This window comes from Tympanuchus pallidicinctus, unplaced genomic scaffold (assembly GCF_026119805.1).
Source record: "Tympanuchus pallidicinctus isolate F22 unplaced genomic scaffold, pur_lepc_1.0 scaffold34, whole genome shotgun sequence".
Lineage (NCBI taxonomy): Eukaryota > Metazoa > Chordata > Aves > Galliformes > Phasianidae > Tympanuchus > Tympanuchus pallidicinctus.
Genome location: NW_026294752.1, coordinates 2,568,731 through 2,585,575, shown reverse-complemented (window position 1 = coordinate 2,585,575; position 16,845 = coordinate 2,568,731). Strand labels below are relative to the sequence as shown.

Below are 16,845 nucleotides of genomic sequence, written 5' to 3'. Positions count from 1 at the left end.
GTACTGCTTGTTCCTGGGGCTGTCCTTACCCCTCGCGCTGCTGCTGCTGCTTTGACGCGCGGAGCCGGCGGGAGCCCCGCTTCGCGGCCCGGCGGCAGCGAGCCGAGGGCCGGACGCCTCGGCAGAGGAGGATGAGGAGCTCGGGCGGGCTCCGCGGAGCAGCACCGCGGGCCGGCGGGCCGCTTCTCCCCGCGGGGGGGCACGGCCGCGACCCCGGCCGCGTTCTGCCCCCGCAGCCGTGATGCTGCCGCGCTCGCCGCCCCCTCGCCCCGACTGACGGGGAGGCGAGGCGGCGCCCGCGGTAACGGCGGCCCCCGCTCGCCGCGCCGAGTCGCCGCTGCTCGGGGGCGGCGGCTCTTCCGCCCTGAGGCGGCTCGATGTATTGGTGGCCGCTCCTCGCGCCCCCGCCAGTGCCTCGGGGCCGCCGCGGCCCGTCCGACCCCGCGCCTGTCGGGCGGCGGCCGTAGCCGGGAGCCGGCGCCGGCCGCGGAGCCGGCACCGCCGCGATTCGCCGCTCCGCCAGGCGGAGCGCGTCCCCGCCGGCTTGCCGCGCGGGGAGGCGGGCCGGGGGCCGGCCGAGATGGGAGAGAGCGTGTCCAAGAGGCTGAAGCTGCAACTGGGCGGCGAGGCGGAGATGGAGGAGCGGGCTTTCGCCAACCCCTACCCCGACTACCAGCCCCAGGGAGCCGCGGCAGCCCACGGAGCGGCGGAGGCCCAGCGGGATCGCGCGCTGCTGCCGCCGGCGTCGGAGGACGCTCTCCCCTTTGGCGCGGACGGGAAGGTGAGGGCCGGCAGGGAGCTGCTCTGCGCGCCTCCGGGCCTGCTGCCCGTCCGGGCCGCCCGCGGCCTGCGTGCAGGGCGGGCCGGGCTCCGTGCCCGGACTCGGGGCTGCTTGCCCCGAAATGGGTGCCGCTCTCCTGCGGTACCGCCTGCGGCCCTCCCAAGTTCGGCTCAGGGAGTGTGTGGACGGGAGAGGAGATGCGGAGCGGCTCCCCGCCGGCCTCTCGCGGCCCGGCGGCGTCGCAGCCGCCCTGCGTTGAGCAAGGAGGGGCTGCGCACAGGTGGGCGGCAGCGGTGCTCGCTGGGCCCTTCCCTTCAGTGGTGACTCTTAAGGCATGTGGTTACGTTCCCGAAAACGCTTTATTTTGGGTGGCCTGCAGGAGGCCTGTGCGGTAACGCTGAGGGCAGTTCTACTCTGCTTGTTTTCTTGACACCGTGTGCTGCTGGTGAGCTGCTCTCCCACATGCATCTCAGGCAAAAAATGCTTGGGCTGTTTGCACACGAGTTGGTGTAAGCTACGGAAGGAATGTCATCTTTCCAATGAAGATACTGCGTGGTGACGCTGCTGGAAGTACAAATGCGTAAGGTGCAGAAGTAACTTTTCTCACTCACCTGTGCTTGGGTGAAGTGCAGTGCATGTGAGCGTGATAAAACTTAGCAAGGCACATGCTAGCTCTTGGTCAGGGTGAGTTAGAGCTTTTACTAATTGTTGGGAGTGGAGTGAATGAAGCTGTGTGGGTGCACAGAAAGGAGTGCTCTTGGGGTTTGGTTTCTTACTGTTTGAGCTCGTTGCAGCTGTCAAAAGCAGATCATGGAGCTTGAAAAAGTTTAAAAAGCAAAGGTAGATTTGTGAGTAAAATCTTGTTTTTGCAGAAATCCTAGACAGTAATACCCAGCATTAATTTTTTTTTTTTTCTTTTCCTTTTTTCCTTTTTTCTTTTTTTCTTTTTCCTGGAAAGAACTGTGATTTCTTTTGTATTTGGCTTAAAGTATGAAAAAACCTATCCGCATGTTTTGAGTTGGAGTATGAAGACAAAGAGGGGGCTTTGCAGTGTTCAAAAGCATGGAACTCCTCTGGAAAAAAAACAAGTCATCTTCTGTGTTGCATTGAAGCAGTGTAGTTACAGCAACTTTCAGCAGGCCTACTAGGAGTTTTTTCAGCTCTGTGTTTTGCTGGAGAGAGTAGATCTGTGCCTACATTTTGTTTCTGCGTCTGCAATTTCTGAGTAATGATTCTGTGTATTTCTGGGTTAGAGCATGGCTTGGACTCCAAGTTTGTGTGTATTTATACTGTTGGCAACATTTGCCTCTAATCAGTCCTTATTCCATACTGCCTTTTTGAGACTTCCTGGTGGGTATTTTAGGGTAGTCATTTTGATTTGCTTTGATTTTTTGTGTGTGTGTGCTTATTTTTGTTTGTTTGCTTGTTTGCTGCATTGAACAGACTCTAGTCCTGTCAGAGGAACATCTAAGGCGTCTGTGAGGGTGAAAGGACTTTACGCAGGTTGAGAGACTTACTGTTCTGTAAACTGTTTTGTGCACTAGCACAAATTTCCGAAAAATGAAATTAGCCTTCAGAAGCTCTATGTGCATTGTGTCTTTTTTTTTTTTCCTGCCATCTGCTGATGTGTGCAATGGTGAGAATTGACTGACTCACATAATGACAGCGAGAACTGTATGGGGTTCTGTTGTTGTCACAGAAGGCACTGCATTATTATGCCCTCCGTTTGATTTCATAAGCTGCCATATTTGCTATGTAAAGTTAATCCAGTTGATAAAAGGACAAGGAGCTCTTCAAGTCATTGTCCAGAATGTGAGACAACTGGGGCAAAGTGCTGCATGTGGATGTGTGTGCTTATATGCATAGGGTATATGTAAAGAAGTTAGAGTGTGGGAGGAAGAGAGGAGCAAACAGGATTTTGGCCTGCTGATTTACTTTTTTAAAAATAGTAGCACTAAAAAAATGACTATTTTGATTAAATATGTATATATTCCATAGCCTTTTTCATTTCTATTTGAACTCTATAGTGATACTTTTCCCTGGAAATGTACCGATAGATGTCATCTTAGGGTGGTCCAAATGCTTTCAAACTGGAAATGTAAATAGCTAGGGGCAAAGAAATAAATAGATAGCTATAAATTGAAAGCAAAGCATACTTTGTAGTTCATGGGGGTAAAAACAGTTTATCTGTTTAGTTTAATTTAATTTTTAATTTGGTTTAGTTGCTTTTTTGGGGAAAGTATTAGTAGTTGAAAAGCAGACATTTTGGTATTTTCCTTTGCATCGTAGAGAGTTCTATTATGAGTTCTTCTGTTTTTAATGGTGGCTGTAGAAGTGTATGGGCCCCTGCGGTTGGGAGCCAAAACATAACTGTCTCGAGCAGTACAGTGCTTTGCTTTCTCCTTCCACTTGAACTGGAGCAGAAGCAGCCTTTAGCTGGGAGAAGTTATCACTTTGCAGGGATAAAGAATATTTACTTAACTTTTGGGTGGTTAATTTAGTATCCCATTCTGAGAATTTAATGGCTTTTCAGTCTTCTTCCTCTTGTGCAATAAAGAGGGGGAATAAGGCCTAAATTTTTTTCCATTGCCTCACTCTTGGTCCCCCTCCTTGCAGTTCTTCCTGTGTTGGTTGAGTTGTCTCACTGAGAATTTCATTTGTTGTGCTGGGAACAGCAAGGTCCACCTGTTGTGGGACTGACTCTGCAACCACTTGCACTAATGTGGATCACACCACTTGTGCAGTGAAGGCCAAACTGAACCTCTAGTGCCAAAAAATGTTTTTTTTTTTCCCATCTTTTTGTCTGAGTTGTGGGATATTCCCAAGTTGTGGCATCTGCATTTCTTTCAGACTGCTGCTTTGTTTGGCCATTTTCTGGTGCTCCAGAAAATGCCAGGTGTGTGATATTGTAATATTTTAATAGGCTTCTGAATATGACAAGTCGTTTTCTTGTTGAAGGAAAGTTTATTTTAATTCTTGTGAATCTTGGTCAAAATTCAGGCTGAGAATCATTTTTATTGCCCCTCACTGTGCATTACTCAGGACAGTGTCAGTAGTCTGAGAAGAGAAGCTGCTACTTCTTTCTCACACTGCATATTGGCATCAAATACCATTTAGCACTTCTATGATGCTTTTTGAAGATCTTTCCCAATTTTCAGGACTGGCTTTCATACTTTAATTGGCTTTTAAAACCTGTTTGGCTTTAGCCAGCCAATTCTGAATAAGTACACACTTTCTTAGACTAAAACCAAAGTTCTGATCAAACTTTCTTGTATCTGTCTTGTCTTTGCCATTTTCTAGTTTCATTTTGCAGACATGTTTGGTGGTATTATTCTCTGACTAGTCACATGAGCAAGTGCAATAGGAGGTAGTAGTGTTTTTTGAAAATGAAAATAAAAATGAAATAAATGGTGAAAATAAAAGAAATTGTAATATATATGGTAATTGAGTCTGACTACAGGACATTTATGTACTGTCGAATTCACTATGTGGATGTTCCTGTGCTCTGTGCACCAAAATAATTTAGACAGTACTGGGAGAAATTTTAGCTTTTTTTACAGCTTGTGGAACACTGGAAAATGTTCGAGCTGAGGTGGAGACTTCTGTGTAGTGAGTAAATTTAAATCCCACTCACAGTAGTTTTTTTTATCTTCCTGCCTGTCAAGAAGTAGCACACTGGTATTAGGCTACCTGGAGTACCAGTGGTGTTAGTAGCACTCCTTTGCTTTATCATCCTCCGTTTCCCAGAACATGGGATAGTGTTCTTCAGCATCTGTCAATCATGTTAAATTGCATTTGTTTTTGCTATCAGTAAATAGAAGCTTTTTTATGATGATCTAAAATCTTACTCTTTTTTTCCTCGCTCAGTCACCAGTGAGACATATTTTGCTTATTTTACATGTAAATGCATTAGATACAGCCTCATTTCTGTCTTGCTTTAAATAATTTGTTGTGTAACAGAAGTGGACTGCTGGCTTTCCCTCTGTTCTCTGAGGTAGGGTGTTATGTGCATTTAAGGTTTATTCTGAAGTTGACATTTGTAATAGTTTGCCTATAGCTAATGATTCTCTCTTCCTCCTCCTAGCCCGCCACCCTCTTTTTTTTCTCACTGTCACTTACATGAAACTAGAGATGGCACTGAAAAATAGGGCAATATGTTCTAAGACAGCAGTGTTTCAAGTAATTTGGTTTTGCAGAAATGGAAGAACGTAATTGAGCAGTAGCAGAGACCCATGTTTAACTGTTTAATGGGCTGAGTTATGAGAAATTGTTACCTGATATTTTCAGAGGTGAAAAAATGTTACTGTTGGAGATGTAAAGGTGTTTTGACTTAGGTAGAAACAAAGTAAATCTCGTTTTTATCTACAAAAAGTGGGTTGCTTCCCAGCTCAACCCTTTGGATTCTGCTCTTGGGCTCCTTGTTTCCGCCCTTGTTTCTGCTCTGCTGTTGCAGGAGCTCTGTGGAGTGAGCACAGGATCTCATTCCACTGCAGTAAGCGTATGCTGCAGCGCATGGATTGTAAGACCTGGCTACCTTAGGCTACCTTGCCTGGCTACTGGCAGAGTTCCCAATGACTTCACAAGTGCCAGGGTTTCATCTTTCAGTGGAATGCTGCCTTTTGGTTTTTTTTCTCCTGCTCTTCTTTACCAGTGTCATGTCTTTTATTATGAAACCTAGGAAATGTGGGATAGATGAGTGGATGGTGAGGTAGATTGACAATAGGCTGATTGGCAAAGCTCAAAGGGTTGTCATCAGCGGATGACCTGGATGAAAGGATTGAGTCCACCCTCAGCAAGTTAACTGATGATACAAAGCTAGGAGGAGTGGGTGACACAGCCCTGTCCGCTCAACAGCACCTGGACAGACTGGAAAGTTGGACAGGGAGGAACCTGATGAGGTTTAACAAGAGCAAGTGTGGAGTCTTGCACTTGTGTGGAGTTTCCTTCTATGGAGATATTCAAGACCCATCTGGAGAACTATCTGTGTGACCTATCTAGGGTACTTTATTGGGGGAGTTAGACTCAATGTCTTGAGGTCCCTTCCAACCCCTGTGATTCTGTGATTCTCAGCAGGCTGATTTTTGAATGAATCCCTGCTATGGTGCCAGCTTGAGGTTTATTTTCTTCTTTGTGAAATACTCTTTGCCCTCCCTCCCAAAAAAACCCCCAGCACTGTAGTCTCCTTCAGTGACTTCAGCACTTCAGTCTCCTTCACTTCTCCTTCTCCTTCACCAATATTGAAGTCACTTCTCTCTGAAATGCCTCTGTTCCTTAATCTGATTTGAGCTGAGATGAAATAGAGGAGTTTTGCTTGTTTGATGGATAGTATTCTGCATGTAGGCCATCTCTTTGCTACTTCTGCATAATCATTTGCTTCCTTTTTCAGTCCTCCAAAAGAACTCACCATGATAGAGAAGAATTAACAGAAAGACAGTTGTTTTGGGAACAGATGGTGACAAGAAAGACTGGGATGTTGGCAGCTATTCAGGAAGCTGAGCTCAGTTCTCTGTTGTCTTGCCATCAGGCTATACAGGTTACTTAGATGCATCGTGATGCAATTAGATGATGAGAGGTGTTCTTGAAAAGCACCCTGATATCTAAATATCTTTGAAAAAATTAAATGAAATAACTCATCCTGTGGCTTTCAAATCAGACTATTACTATCCACAGAAGGAGTGCCATGGGCTGCCAATTGCTCTGTCAGGTTTACATAAGCAGTGTGGTATGCTTATGTGAATCGTTTGAAGCACAAGGTGTGCAAATATGTGTACCTTATTTTAAAGCTTGGAAGACTTCTAAGCTATGTGCTTCACTTCATTTCCTGAAATCGTAATATAAAGCACGTATATTGCAACTGCATGTTCCTTCATCAGTGATTGGTGCTGCTTTGTTGTAAAGCCACAGCTGTACAGCTGAATGTAGTGAAGAAGTTATTCATTAAGAATTGGTGTGTCAGTGCAAGTGATAATTTTTTAGGAGATTATTATTTGCATCGAGATGTATTTGTGCAACTAAAGTGCCAGGTTTACCAAAAAAAATCACTGAAGTTCTTTTTAAGAGTTTTGCAAAATAAAAGAATGCAAATAGAGGAAGGAAGTAATGCGGAGAACAGCGTAATTTGTTCAACATGTCATTAGTGCCAAAGCTGAATGGTGGTATGCTTACATTCCTTAAGTTCGTAGTAGCTTTCAGAAGACTTTTTATTGGAGTGTAGCTTTGCATTCTGGATCCTGACTCAGTGCAGGAGGAAAGGTACTGTGGTTCAAATAAGTCAAAAAACAGTTAATTTGCAAAACAAACATAGCTGTATTTTTCTGCACTAGTTTTGTTTCATGAGCCTTTCTTGTTAGACAGTATAGTTCTGGGTTCTTATGGGTGTTTCTGGCGACTAGCACTCATCATTTGCATTTTGCTGGTCTAAACGTTGAGCAGTGGTTGGTGATATGTTATTCCTTCAGCAGCAGGGGGAGTAATTCAGCAGTTGCATTCCTGGAGTGAAGCATTTCTTGTGAGAGATACTCTTCAGCCTGTGTTATCACTGTGTCTTGTGAACGTGGAGTAAATGTGATATTGGTTAGCGAAGAGCAGGTATCCTGATTTTTGTTTTTTTCCCAACAGGAATGAGAATAGTGAGTTGCTGGCAGAACAGGCAGAATGCCAGCTGGAATCATCCTCACAAAATGAATGTGCTTCTCCTGAAATGAGCTCAGTGCCAATTAGTGTGCCTTATGTGTGACTGTAATGCTTCCATAAGATTCCTTGAAGGAGGTTTATAAACCTTAAAAACCCACCTTTCAACATTAATTTCTTTATGTAATTAATCTCTTGTATGTAGTCATTTCTTATGAGCTTATAGTGGAATCCTATCAAATGAACAGTAACAGTGCTCTGTTGTTAGAGCAGCAGCAAGAAAGAAAGTGGTGGAGGAGTAGTTATCTGGGGAAAACTGCTGTCCTTAACCTGTCCACACTGGCATAAACTTGTTATTAGCTTTGTTTATGTTGATAAATGATTATAACCATAATTTAAAAAATCCTTTCATTTTTGCTTTTCCTAGCACTGAATCAAGATAAATGAGTTACAGTTCACATTCTGGAGAGAGGGAAATGCCAGCCTTAGCTAAACTACTTCTGTGGAACTGGTGTTTCAAAAGAGAACCTAGCTGTCCTGATGTCCTAATTCTTTCCTCCTGCCTCTTAAGTAATTTGATCTGGTGTTTGATTAATAAATAACTCATTTTGGTAACAGCAGGCGTATTGTCAGAACAAGAAGGTAACCAGCCTACTTGTGATGGTGCAGTAGGTAAATAAACTTTGTAAAACCTTTGTTCACTCTTGTGAGATAAACGGAACTGTGCCTGCATGCATCAGCTCCTGCTGCTATGCCATATGCCTAAGCTTTGGCACAGCTAGCTTTGGAAGGAGAGAAGCCCTGCCTTTGTGTTTTGTTCGCTGGGCTGGCTGAAAGGGCTAGGGGTGGGGTTTTTTTGTATGGACAGTATAGTTTCCTAACAGAAAGATGTTTAATGCCATATCAAAGCTGAAAAGCAGATGCCAGCTTCTTACTGTATTTGGTTCTACTTCTCAAGTTATTGGAGAATGCTAAAGAGCTCTTGCTGTTTCCTAGGATAGTCTGGAGTGATATTTGTGCAACATGCTGTGTATAATGGCACAGTTTCCCTCCCCTGTCTCATCACTGTAAAATGGATTTGAACTGTTGACCCTAGACATTTCTGAGTGTGTCAGAGGACTTGAGTGATTCCTGCTATCTTTCTGATTTCTTTATCAAGTGAATGTCAAGAGGACAGGCTGAGAGAACTGGGGCTGTTCAGCTTGGAGAGGAGAAGGCTCCAGGGGGACCAGATAGGAAACCTTTCAGTATCTAAAGGGGCACTATAAGAAGGAGGGGGACAGACTCTTTAACAGGGTCTGTTGTGATAGGACAGGGGGAAGTGGTTTCAAACTAAGGGGAGATTTAGTTTGAGTAGAAGGAAGGAGGTGTTTTGTTTTGTTTTTTAACAGTAAGGCTGGTGAGGCTCTGGAACAGGTTGCCTGGAGAGGTGGTGGATGCCCCATCCTTGGAAATATTCAAGATCAGGCTGGACTGGGCTCTGAGTGGGCTGATCTAGCTGCAGATGGCTGTTCATTGCAGGGGGGTTGGACTAAATGACTTTTAAACTTCAGAGATTCTGTGATTCTGTGTTTGCATTCATTGCTTGAAGCTTCACTCTGAACAGGATGCAAAATGCGTATTCTGAGTGATCAGTTGCACAGCAGCACTTGGGATTTGCCTTTTAACTGAACTCCTCTCCTTTTGGAATGTGTTGTAATGGAACAAGAGCTTGCCTTCCTAAATGAGCTAAACTTCACTTTCTATAGTGAGAAATCATAGATGTAGACATGTTTAAATCAAGCAAACCTTCACCAATCTGACTTGTTCTAGCTGTTACTAGGGAGTGTGCTGGGAAGCAAGTGTAGAAGCATGATTCAAGTGTATCAAGCACAATTCAGAATGGAGTGGCTAATTCTGTCTGTGACAAGTAGCAAAACTGTATAATGCTCTTTTTCTGGATGCTGATGACCACTTTGTTGTAGCACCTGGGTTTGGGGGATGAGAGAGCGCTGCTGGCTTTCTTATTCCTAGAGAGGTTCTATTCTTATTGTTCCTGCCTGGGTAACTAAGACAGGGAAGACAAGTGACACATGATTGGATGTTTCTATAGATGGTGAAAAATTAACATTCACGAAATATTTTTTTGCCCTGTGAAATTAGCATAGATCACTATCTTGTCAGAGTGGTGTAGCTATGTGATACTGATAAAGCTTTTCTTACAGCCCAATTAGCAAGGAAATTTTTTATTTCTTCTTCTCAGGTTCTACTTAAATATAATAAATAGTTTTAATAAATGTATTAATAGCAAAAGTTAATTAGCAAGTCATATTGTGTATAATAAAACATTTTTGAGTATTCTTCCTGATGTCTTCACTGCACATGTAAATCTATCCTGTGATGGGACTTCATGAATGCACTTTTTCATGGAGGTTAGTAGGGAGAACAATTATTTGTTAACTATTTCCATGCTCCATAGTCTTAAGGGAATAATCAGTAATGCATTGAACCCACACATTATGTTTAACAAGAGGTGGCAAGATAAAGTGTTCTGTGTAGTATTTAGTATATAATTATCTGTAAACTTTTCTTGCCTGAAAGTAAAAGCAAGGAACGGATAAAATCAAGGGTTTGTTTCTTCAACTTTGTGCCAAAGGGTAAAAAGTATGAGCTAGAGCTGCCAAGCTGCTTTTACATATCTTCGTGCCTAGCTTATTTTTTCAAGTGGTTATTCTTTTATAGTTTGCTGCATTTAACAACCTTCTCTCATGATAGAATGTGCCAATCCTAATGGTATTTGGTGGAGGAGAGGAGAGCAGGAAGTAAGAGGGAGGGCATTTTATGGCTAGATCACTTGCCTTTTGTATGGTGATCACAGATTGAGCAATCAGTTAGATTTAAAAATAAGATATGAATAAATTATGAATTATATCATTTAAAGTAATGGCTTTGATTTTGACTTGGTCTTAAACACAAATATTTATTTTCCTTTAGCTATTTCTTTGACATTGCTGATTGCTGTATATAATATTTATTCTGCAGTATTTTTTTTTTGTTGTTGTTGTTTAGTGGTTGGGGTTTTTTTTGTTTGTTTGTTTTTCCAAACAGAGAAGTGGAACACCTGGCTTCTTTCCTTTTTGCCTCACTCCTTTTCTCCTTTTTCCTTTTCACAGGTCAGTGCTCAGTTCACAAAACGGATCCAGACAAAAATCAAGGACCTTCTGCAGCAAATGGAGGAAGGGCTGAAGACAGCAGATCCCCACGACTGCTCTGCCTATACCGGCTGGACTGGTGAGAGAGCTAGACAGTGAATGAAGAATGTTTGTTGAATGGTGTGAGTGAGTCTTTTCGCAAAAGGACCTTTAGGAATCCTCATAGGAGCAGTAGCAGAACTCTGATACAGTATGAGTTGCTTTCTTTTAACTCTATAACGTTGGTCATTGTTGTCTGCAGTGACTTCCATTGACTTCAGTGGACCAACAGTCTCATTATAGAGAGTTCATAGGCTTTTGTATATTGAGATATTCATTTTGCAAAATGAATGGATTTTTTAAGGCTACTTCTTTTAAATTACCTGTCATTTTTTTAAGGTTTTATTAAAATTAGTCATTTTCACTTTTTTTGCTCAACTGACTTAGAGCTAGTTAAAACTAAACCTCCCCTGTCTCACTTTAAAACCATTCCCCTTGTCCCATCACCATCCACCCTCACAAACAGCCGTTCCCCCTCCTATTTATCTGCTCCCTCCAAGCACTGAAGGCCGCCATGAGGTCTCCCCTCAACTCTTCTCCAAGCTGAACAAGCCCAGTTCCCTCAACCTTTCCTCACAGCAGAGCTGCTCCAGCCCTCTGCTCATCTCAGTGCCTCCTCTGGACCCGCTCCCGGAGCTCCACGTCCTTCCTGTGCTGGGGGCCCCAGGCCTGGACGCAGTGCTGCAGATGGGGCCTCACAAGAGCCGAGCAGAGGGGGACGATCACCTCCCTCTCCTGCTGGCCGCCCCTTTTTCATGCAGCCCAGAACACAGCTGGCCTTGCGGGCTGCAGGCGCACACTGCTGCCTCATGGCCAGCTTCTCGTCCACCAGGACCCCAAGTCCTTCTGCGCAGGGCTGCTCTCAAGGACATCTTCCCCCAGTCGGTATCAATACCTGGGATTGCCCTGACCCAAGTGCAGCACCTTGCTTGTTCTTATTGAACCTCAAGCACACTTGTTCTTATTGAACCTCACTGGGTTCACACAGGCCCACTTCTCCAGCCTGTCCAGGTCCCTCTGGATGCTTCCCTTCCTTCCAATGTATCGAGTGCACCACTCAGCTTGGTGTCATCTGCAAACTTGCTGAGGCTGCACCGGAGGGTAGTTTGGCTCTGCTGTTTTGTCTGTACAAAAATGTTAAAATGAGCATGTGGGAAGGAGCGGAATGGAGTAAGATTGCAAAATTGTGAATTATATGAAGAGAAATATGTGTGTGCAAGTGCTGTTTATCCCTAAACACCACTGTTCTTTTACTTTGCAGTACTAATGCTGTCAAAATATGAGTGAACCCTACTGATCCTTTAGGCAGAGCCTGCAGATGTCAAGCCTGACACAGCCACTGCTCTTCAAGCTGCCAAAACACTTTTCCATCTTGGCCTCTAAAGTGCTGCTTTGCAATTACAATGGCAAATTGTATTCCTGCTCTATCTTATGCTTTAGACATTCTTCTGATTTTAGCATAGCATGTTTGATGTGTGCCATGAGGAGATCTGTTCTGTTGTCTCTGTCAGAGAGGGGGAAGCAGCCTGAAAAAGCTTTCCAGGCTTTGCCCATGCTTAGTCTTAATTTTGGCAGTGGAAATGCAAAATTTCTTCACTTTCTTCTTGATATTTCAGCACAGACAGTACTGTGGGTGGATGAGTGGGGATGTTTTAGACAATTTATGTGTAAACGATAGATATGTTTCAAGGTCTAAGACTGGCTGGTAAGTGAGTGCAGCAGATGTCAAGTAGCCAAGAAGGCCCATGATATCTTGGGTACATGAAAAAGATCATGGCCAGCAGGTTGAGGGAGCTTATCATCCCCTTCTACTCCAGGTTAGTGAAGCCTCATATAGGATACTTAGTCCACAACTGGGCTCCTCAGTTCAAGCGAGACAGGGAACTACTGAAGGGTCACCTGCAGAGGGCCGCAAAGATGGGGCCTGGAACATCTCCCTTTTGAGGAAAGGCTGAGAGATCTGAGGCTTGTTCAGCCTGGAGGAGGGAAGACTGAGAAAGGATCTGACAAATGCTTATAAGTATCTAATGGGGGGAATCAAGATGATTTAGACAGACTCTTTCCAGTGGTGCCTAGCAGCAGGACAAAGAGCAGTATGCACAAGCTGGGACATAGGAAGTTCCACCTGAACGTGAGGAAAAATTTTTTTTACTGTGAGGGCAACAGAGCATTGGAACTGCTCAGAGAGGTTGTGGAGTTTCCTTGTCTGGAGATATTCAAAACCTGCTGTCTCGCTCCAATTTATAGGAGGAAAAGGAGGTTCTTTTAATGTATGTATAGCTGACAGTGAGATTAAGACACAGCAGGTCAAATGTTAGCCCAACCAGTTTATTACAAATCCTAGTCATTTAGAGAGATGGGGAAGGGAAGATGGGCAATAGAAAAGATAGGAAATAAAAGCAAGGAGTCTTTGTAGGAAGCAAGAGGAAGATAGTCACCACCATGGATTCCAGCTTTGCTTGTAGGTTGATCTTCAGTAGAGGTGGGTCATTGGGCATTGTTGTTCAGTTGACGACGATGATGGCGATGACAGAGACAATGGAGAAACTTTCCAATTGCTGTACAAGCTTATAAATAAGTCCAAAGTGGTTGAATCAGCTCCTTTTGGAGAGACAGCTTCTGGCTTTTGGATCTCTGCAGGAACTCCTTTTGTTCCCATCTTCTGGGCCTTGCCAGCAGATAAGAGGGAGTATGGAGGTGCCCACTTGTATCTTGCCTTCACAGCATACAATGGTATTATCCCCCAGTCTCCCATAGCAAGCTGGAGTTATTTGGTCACAGGCCAGGTCTTCCACCTGTAAATAGTCCTGAGCACTCTCTTCTGAAGGCAAACAGCTCCGAAGAAATGCTTTTAAATGTAAAATTGTCCACACAGTGATGCTGACTGCCACACAGCAACATCCACCTCTCATCTCCTAGATAAGTCAGTCTTACTGCAAGAAATGCCTTAGAAAGCATACTTTGAGCCAAAAACAAAGAAGGGTTCAAACACTTGCCTGAACACTTTCCTGTGTTCCTACAGTATGGAGCCTGCTTTAGCCAGGCGGCTTGGATGAGAGATAGCTTTGAACCCCAGCAATTGTGTGATTCTAACACCATGACTGACAGCAGACATTACTGAGCATGTTGAAAGTTAGTTATAAGCTAAAACTAACACAACCATCGTTAGCTGAACAAGTAATGCACTCTAATGAGAATTTTTTTTTCTGTTATATAGAAGGATTGCTAATTACATTTGCTTCAAGCTGTAAAATTCTTGCAAGGTTTCTGTGGAATTGCCTCAATAAAAATACTAAAATGGTCTGGATTTTGAAAAACTTAATGAAAATACTTTCTCCCCAAGCTTGCTTCTTGCAACATTTTCTTGAATGTGAAAATCAGAAAGTAAAAGAAAAGAAAAGAACTGCCCTGCTTGCTATGTACCAAGTCTTGGCAAATCTTAGTGGAGGTGAGCAGTACTGAATATTGGCTGAACATGTACTTTGGAAGCATCCTCAAAATCTTGGAGTGCTTATTGTCACATACCAATATTAAAACCCATGGTAGAGTCCATTGTGCTTATATCCTAAAACAAATACTGTTTGTATGTGGCAAATGTCTTGGAGCATTTTGCACAAGAAAGGGTTGAATAATCTTGACCTCATGGCTAATTTCCGAACACAGCCTTGATCTGCATATTTGGTGCAATCTGTGAAAGAATTGTAGAAATGCCAGTCAGGCCAACAGCCTCAGAGGCAGTGTTTTCCTGCCATTGCTTTGATGAAGGTGATAGTAAATAGGCCACAATCTCCTGTGCCACTGAGTTGGCCTAACCAAGCTCTGTAGCAGCCTTCTCAGAGTCATCTGTAAATGCCTTTTCAAGGCTGACCCAGAGAACATCTGAGCATGTACCACTGCTCTTATGATTCCATTCTTGTACTCCTCAAAAAGCCTCTCTATGGAATTAAGTGTGTCTAGTTTGTGCTCCACTTTATTCATGGCACAGAAGAATCTCCTCCCTGCTCAAAAAAGAGGAGTTTGAGTTGCAGCATGGTCGGAAGATACATTTATTGCTTCTATGCATGTATACTTCTAGTTCGCCAAGAAACATCTGCTTAGAGTTGTTTCACTTCGTTAAAAGCTGCAATGATATAGATTTAAGGTTGGGTTTTGTTTTGTTTTAAATGAAAACTATATAATCATTGTAATGGAGTAAAGCTTGATTTAACCTTCCAGCATTCTCTTAGGACTTGTTTGCTTTCTGGCTTTTACAAGCTAGCTTAAATCTTAAGGTGTTATCATGCCATTGTGAAATTCATTCAGGCGTTATAAACAACTTGGCAACTTGAATCCAAGAACTGCTTAAAATATCCTTTTAAAAATCAAATGGGAAATAGGTCATTTTTTGCCTATAGCAGATGAGTATTGTAAAGTGAGTGTGCTTGGTTGTAGGTATACTTGTTACCCTAAGATTTTGAGTTTTAAGTGATTTCTTCTCCAAGCTTTAGTACCTGAGTCATGAATTGTCTTAATTCTGTGCTAATAGTGGATGTTCTGTTGGGCTTCAGTCTAACAAATTTAGATGTTTGTCATGATCCAAATAGAAATGTAATAAAGACAGACTGATGTGTTCCTATTGCAAAGCTAGGACCCTTAGCTGAAGTGCTTTAACTGACCAAATATCTCTTCGATTTACTGTTCAGTGGCTCTAAAGATGGTAACATGATGTATTCAGAAGGGAAAATTAATTAATCTCTTTCTCATGTGTTTTTTTCAGGCATTGCCCTCTTGTATCTCCAACTGTACCGTGTCACAAAGAACCAAAGCCATTTGCAGCGATCTCTAGATTACGTGAAGAGAATCCTTCGCAATCTGAATGGCAGACGAGTTACTTTTCTCTGTGGTGATGCTGGGCCGCTGGCAGTGGGTGCAGTAGTTTATCACATGCTGAAAAATGAAAGTGAATCTAAGGAATGTGTTGCTAGGTAAGTGGTAGAAGGTGGGAAAGGCTATGACGCTCTTTTGTGGAGTTCAGTAAAATTAGCAATTTCAGTCATGGAGGACAAGATTAAAACCTGGAGGTACTTTCTGTACTTTCTGTACTGATGTATTTTCAGTAGAATACAGGATTGACTTTTAGCATTATTAAATCTTGCTTACACTTGTATTTATTTTGTATTTTATTTTCACTGAGTCTTCTAAGTTGCTCTAAGAACAAGATGTCCTGGACATATCTGTAGTGCATGCACATCTTCATTTTTGTTACAGTAATAGAAGTTGCACACCTTTCATTGACAGAATGTAGTGCTTGTGCAGTATGTGATGCTTTCTGTAAAGCACGTGTTAGCAGTTTTGCAGCATGCCTTGCCCCATCAGAATTTGCATACTAGCTTCATGTCATCATCTCTGGTTTATGTTTGAGCATATAATCCATTTTTTTGTAATCTTTTTGTAATCTAGAATCCTAGTTTGAATAGTATCAGTTACTGTTCCTGAATGAATATTTAAGTTTTGAAGTGAATGAAAGGTTTGTTCCTTGCTTTTAGCATTGATAGTTAGCTTAGACATGTCATTTTAGATGCAGCTAGGAAGGCAGTGTTTCTGTAAGGCATGAAGTATGACTAGAGCAAAATGAGATCAGCAGTGAATCTTTTAATCTTACCTGCGCTTGGGAACTCCTTTTCAGAGGACTGAGAAGGAGGTTAGTTAGAGAATTTGCTCCTTTACATCCTTCCGTTTCCCCCCCCCCCCCCAACTCCCCTTTGTTTGTTTGTTTTGTTTAGAAATGCCAGGGATGCTCTGAAAGCAATAGCTTCTATTTTATTATGTTGGCTCACAACATAAGAGGCAGATGTTGGTGGCATGGCAATAGAAGATGAACCTTCCTGCCAGTATTCCATTACATTTTGTTGCCACATGACATGCTCACACGGGAACAGAAAGAAAAGCCTGTGCAAGTTTGTCATGATCCACTCAACCACTACTAGCTTGAAAGTGGCAGTTTCTTGAATTGCATCATGACAAGACATAGCTACAGTTACATAGTTATGTAGACACCATTACAGGCTGGAATCAAAGTGTCACTCCATGGGGTGATGACATATGAATTCCCCATAGAGTAAAAAGTTGAAGATGCAGTCCTTAGTGGCTAAAGTGATGCATCTTGTCTTTTAGGATAGAAAAGGGGCGATCCTTTTGGACTCCCTGGAACCTGGACAGACCATC

At 43.2% G+C, this 16,845-nt stretch overlaps 1 protein-coding gene across 2 annotated transcripts in view; it reads left to right on the top strand.

Annotated features, from left to right (window-relative positions):
* Positions 1-529: 529 nt before the first annotated feature.
* The window catches only part of LANCL2 (LanC like glutathione S-transferase 2), a 28,540-nt gene continuing 12,224 nt past the window's right edge, over positions 530-16,845 (top strand). The window contains exons 1-3 of one of the 2 annotated variants that reach the window (XM_052699010.1): positions 530-781; positions 10,564-10,681; positions 15,398-15,605. In XM_052699010.1, the coding sequence (XP_052554970.1) occupies positions 581-781; positions 10,564-10,681; positions 15,398-15,605 (527 nt within the window). In that variant the 5' untranslated portion in view covers positions 530-580. Of the gene's footprint in view, positions 782-1,196; positions 1,367-10,563; positions 10,682-15,397; positions 15,606-16,845 lie in introns of those variants that run through there. The other variant, XM_052699011.1, reaches the window with a different exon arrangement.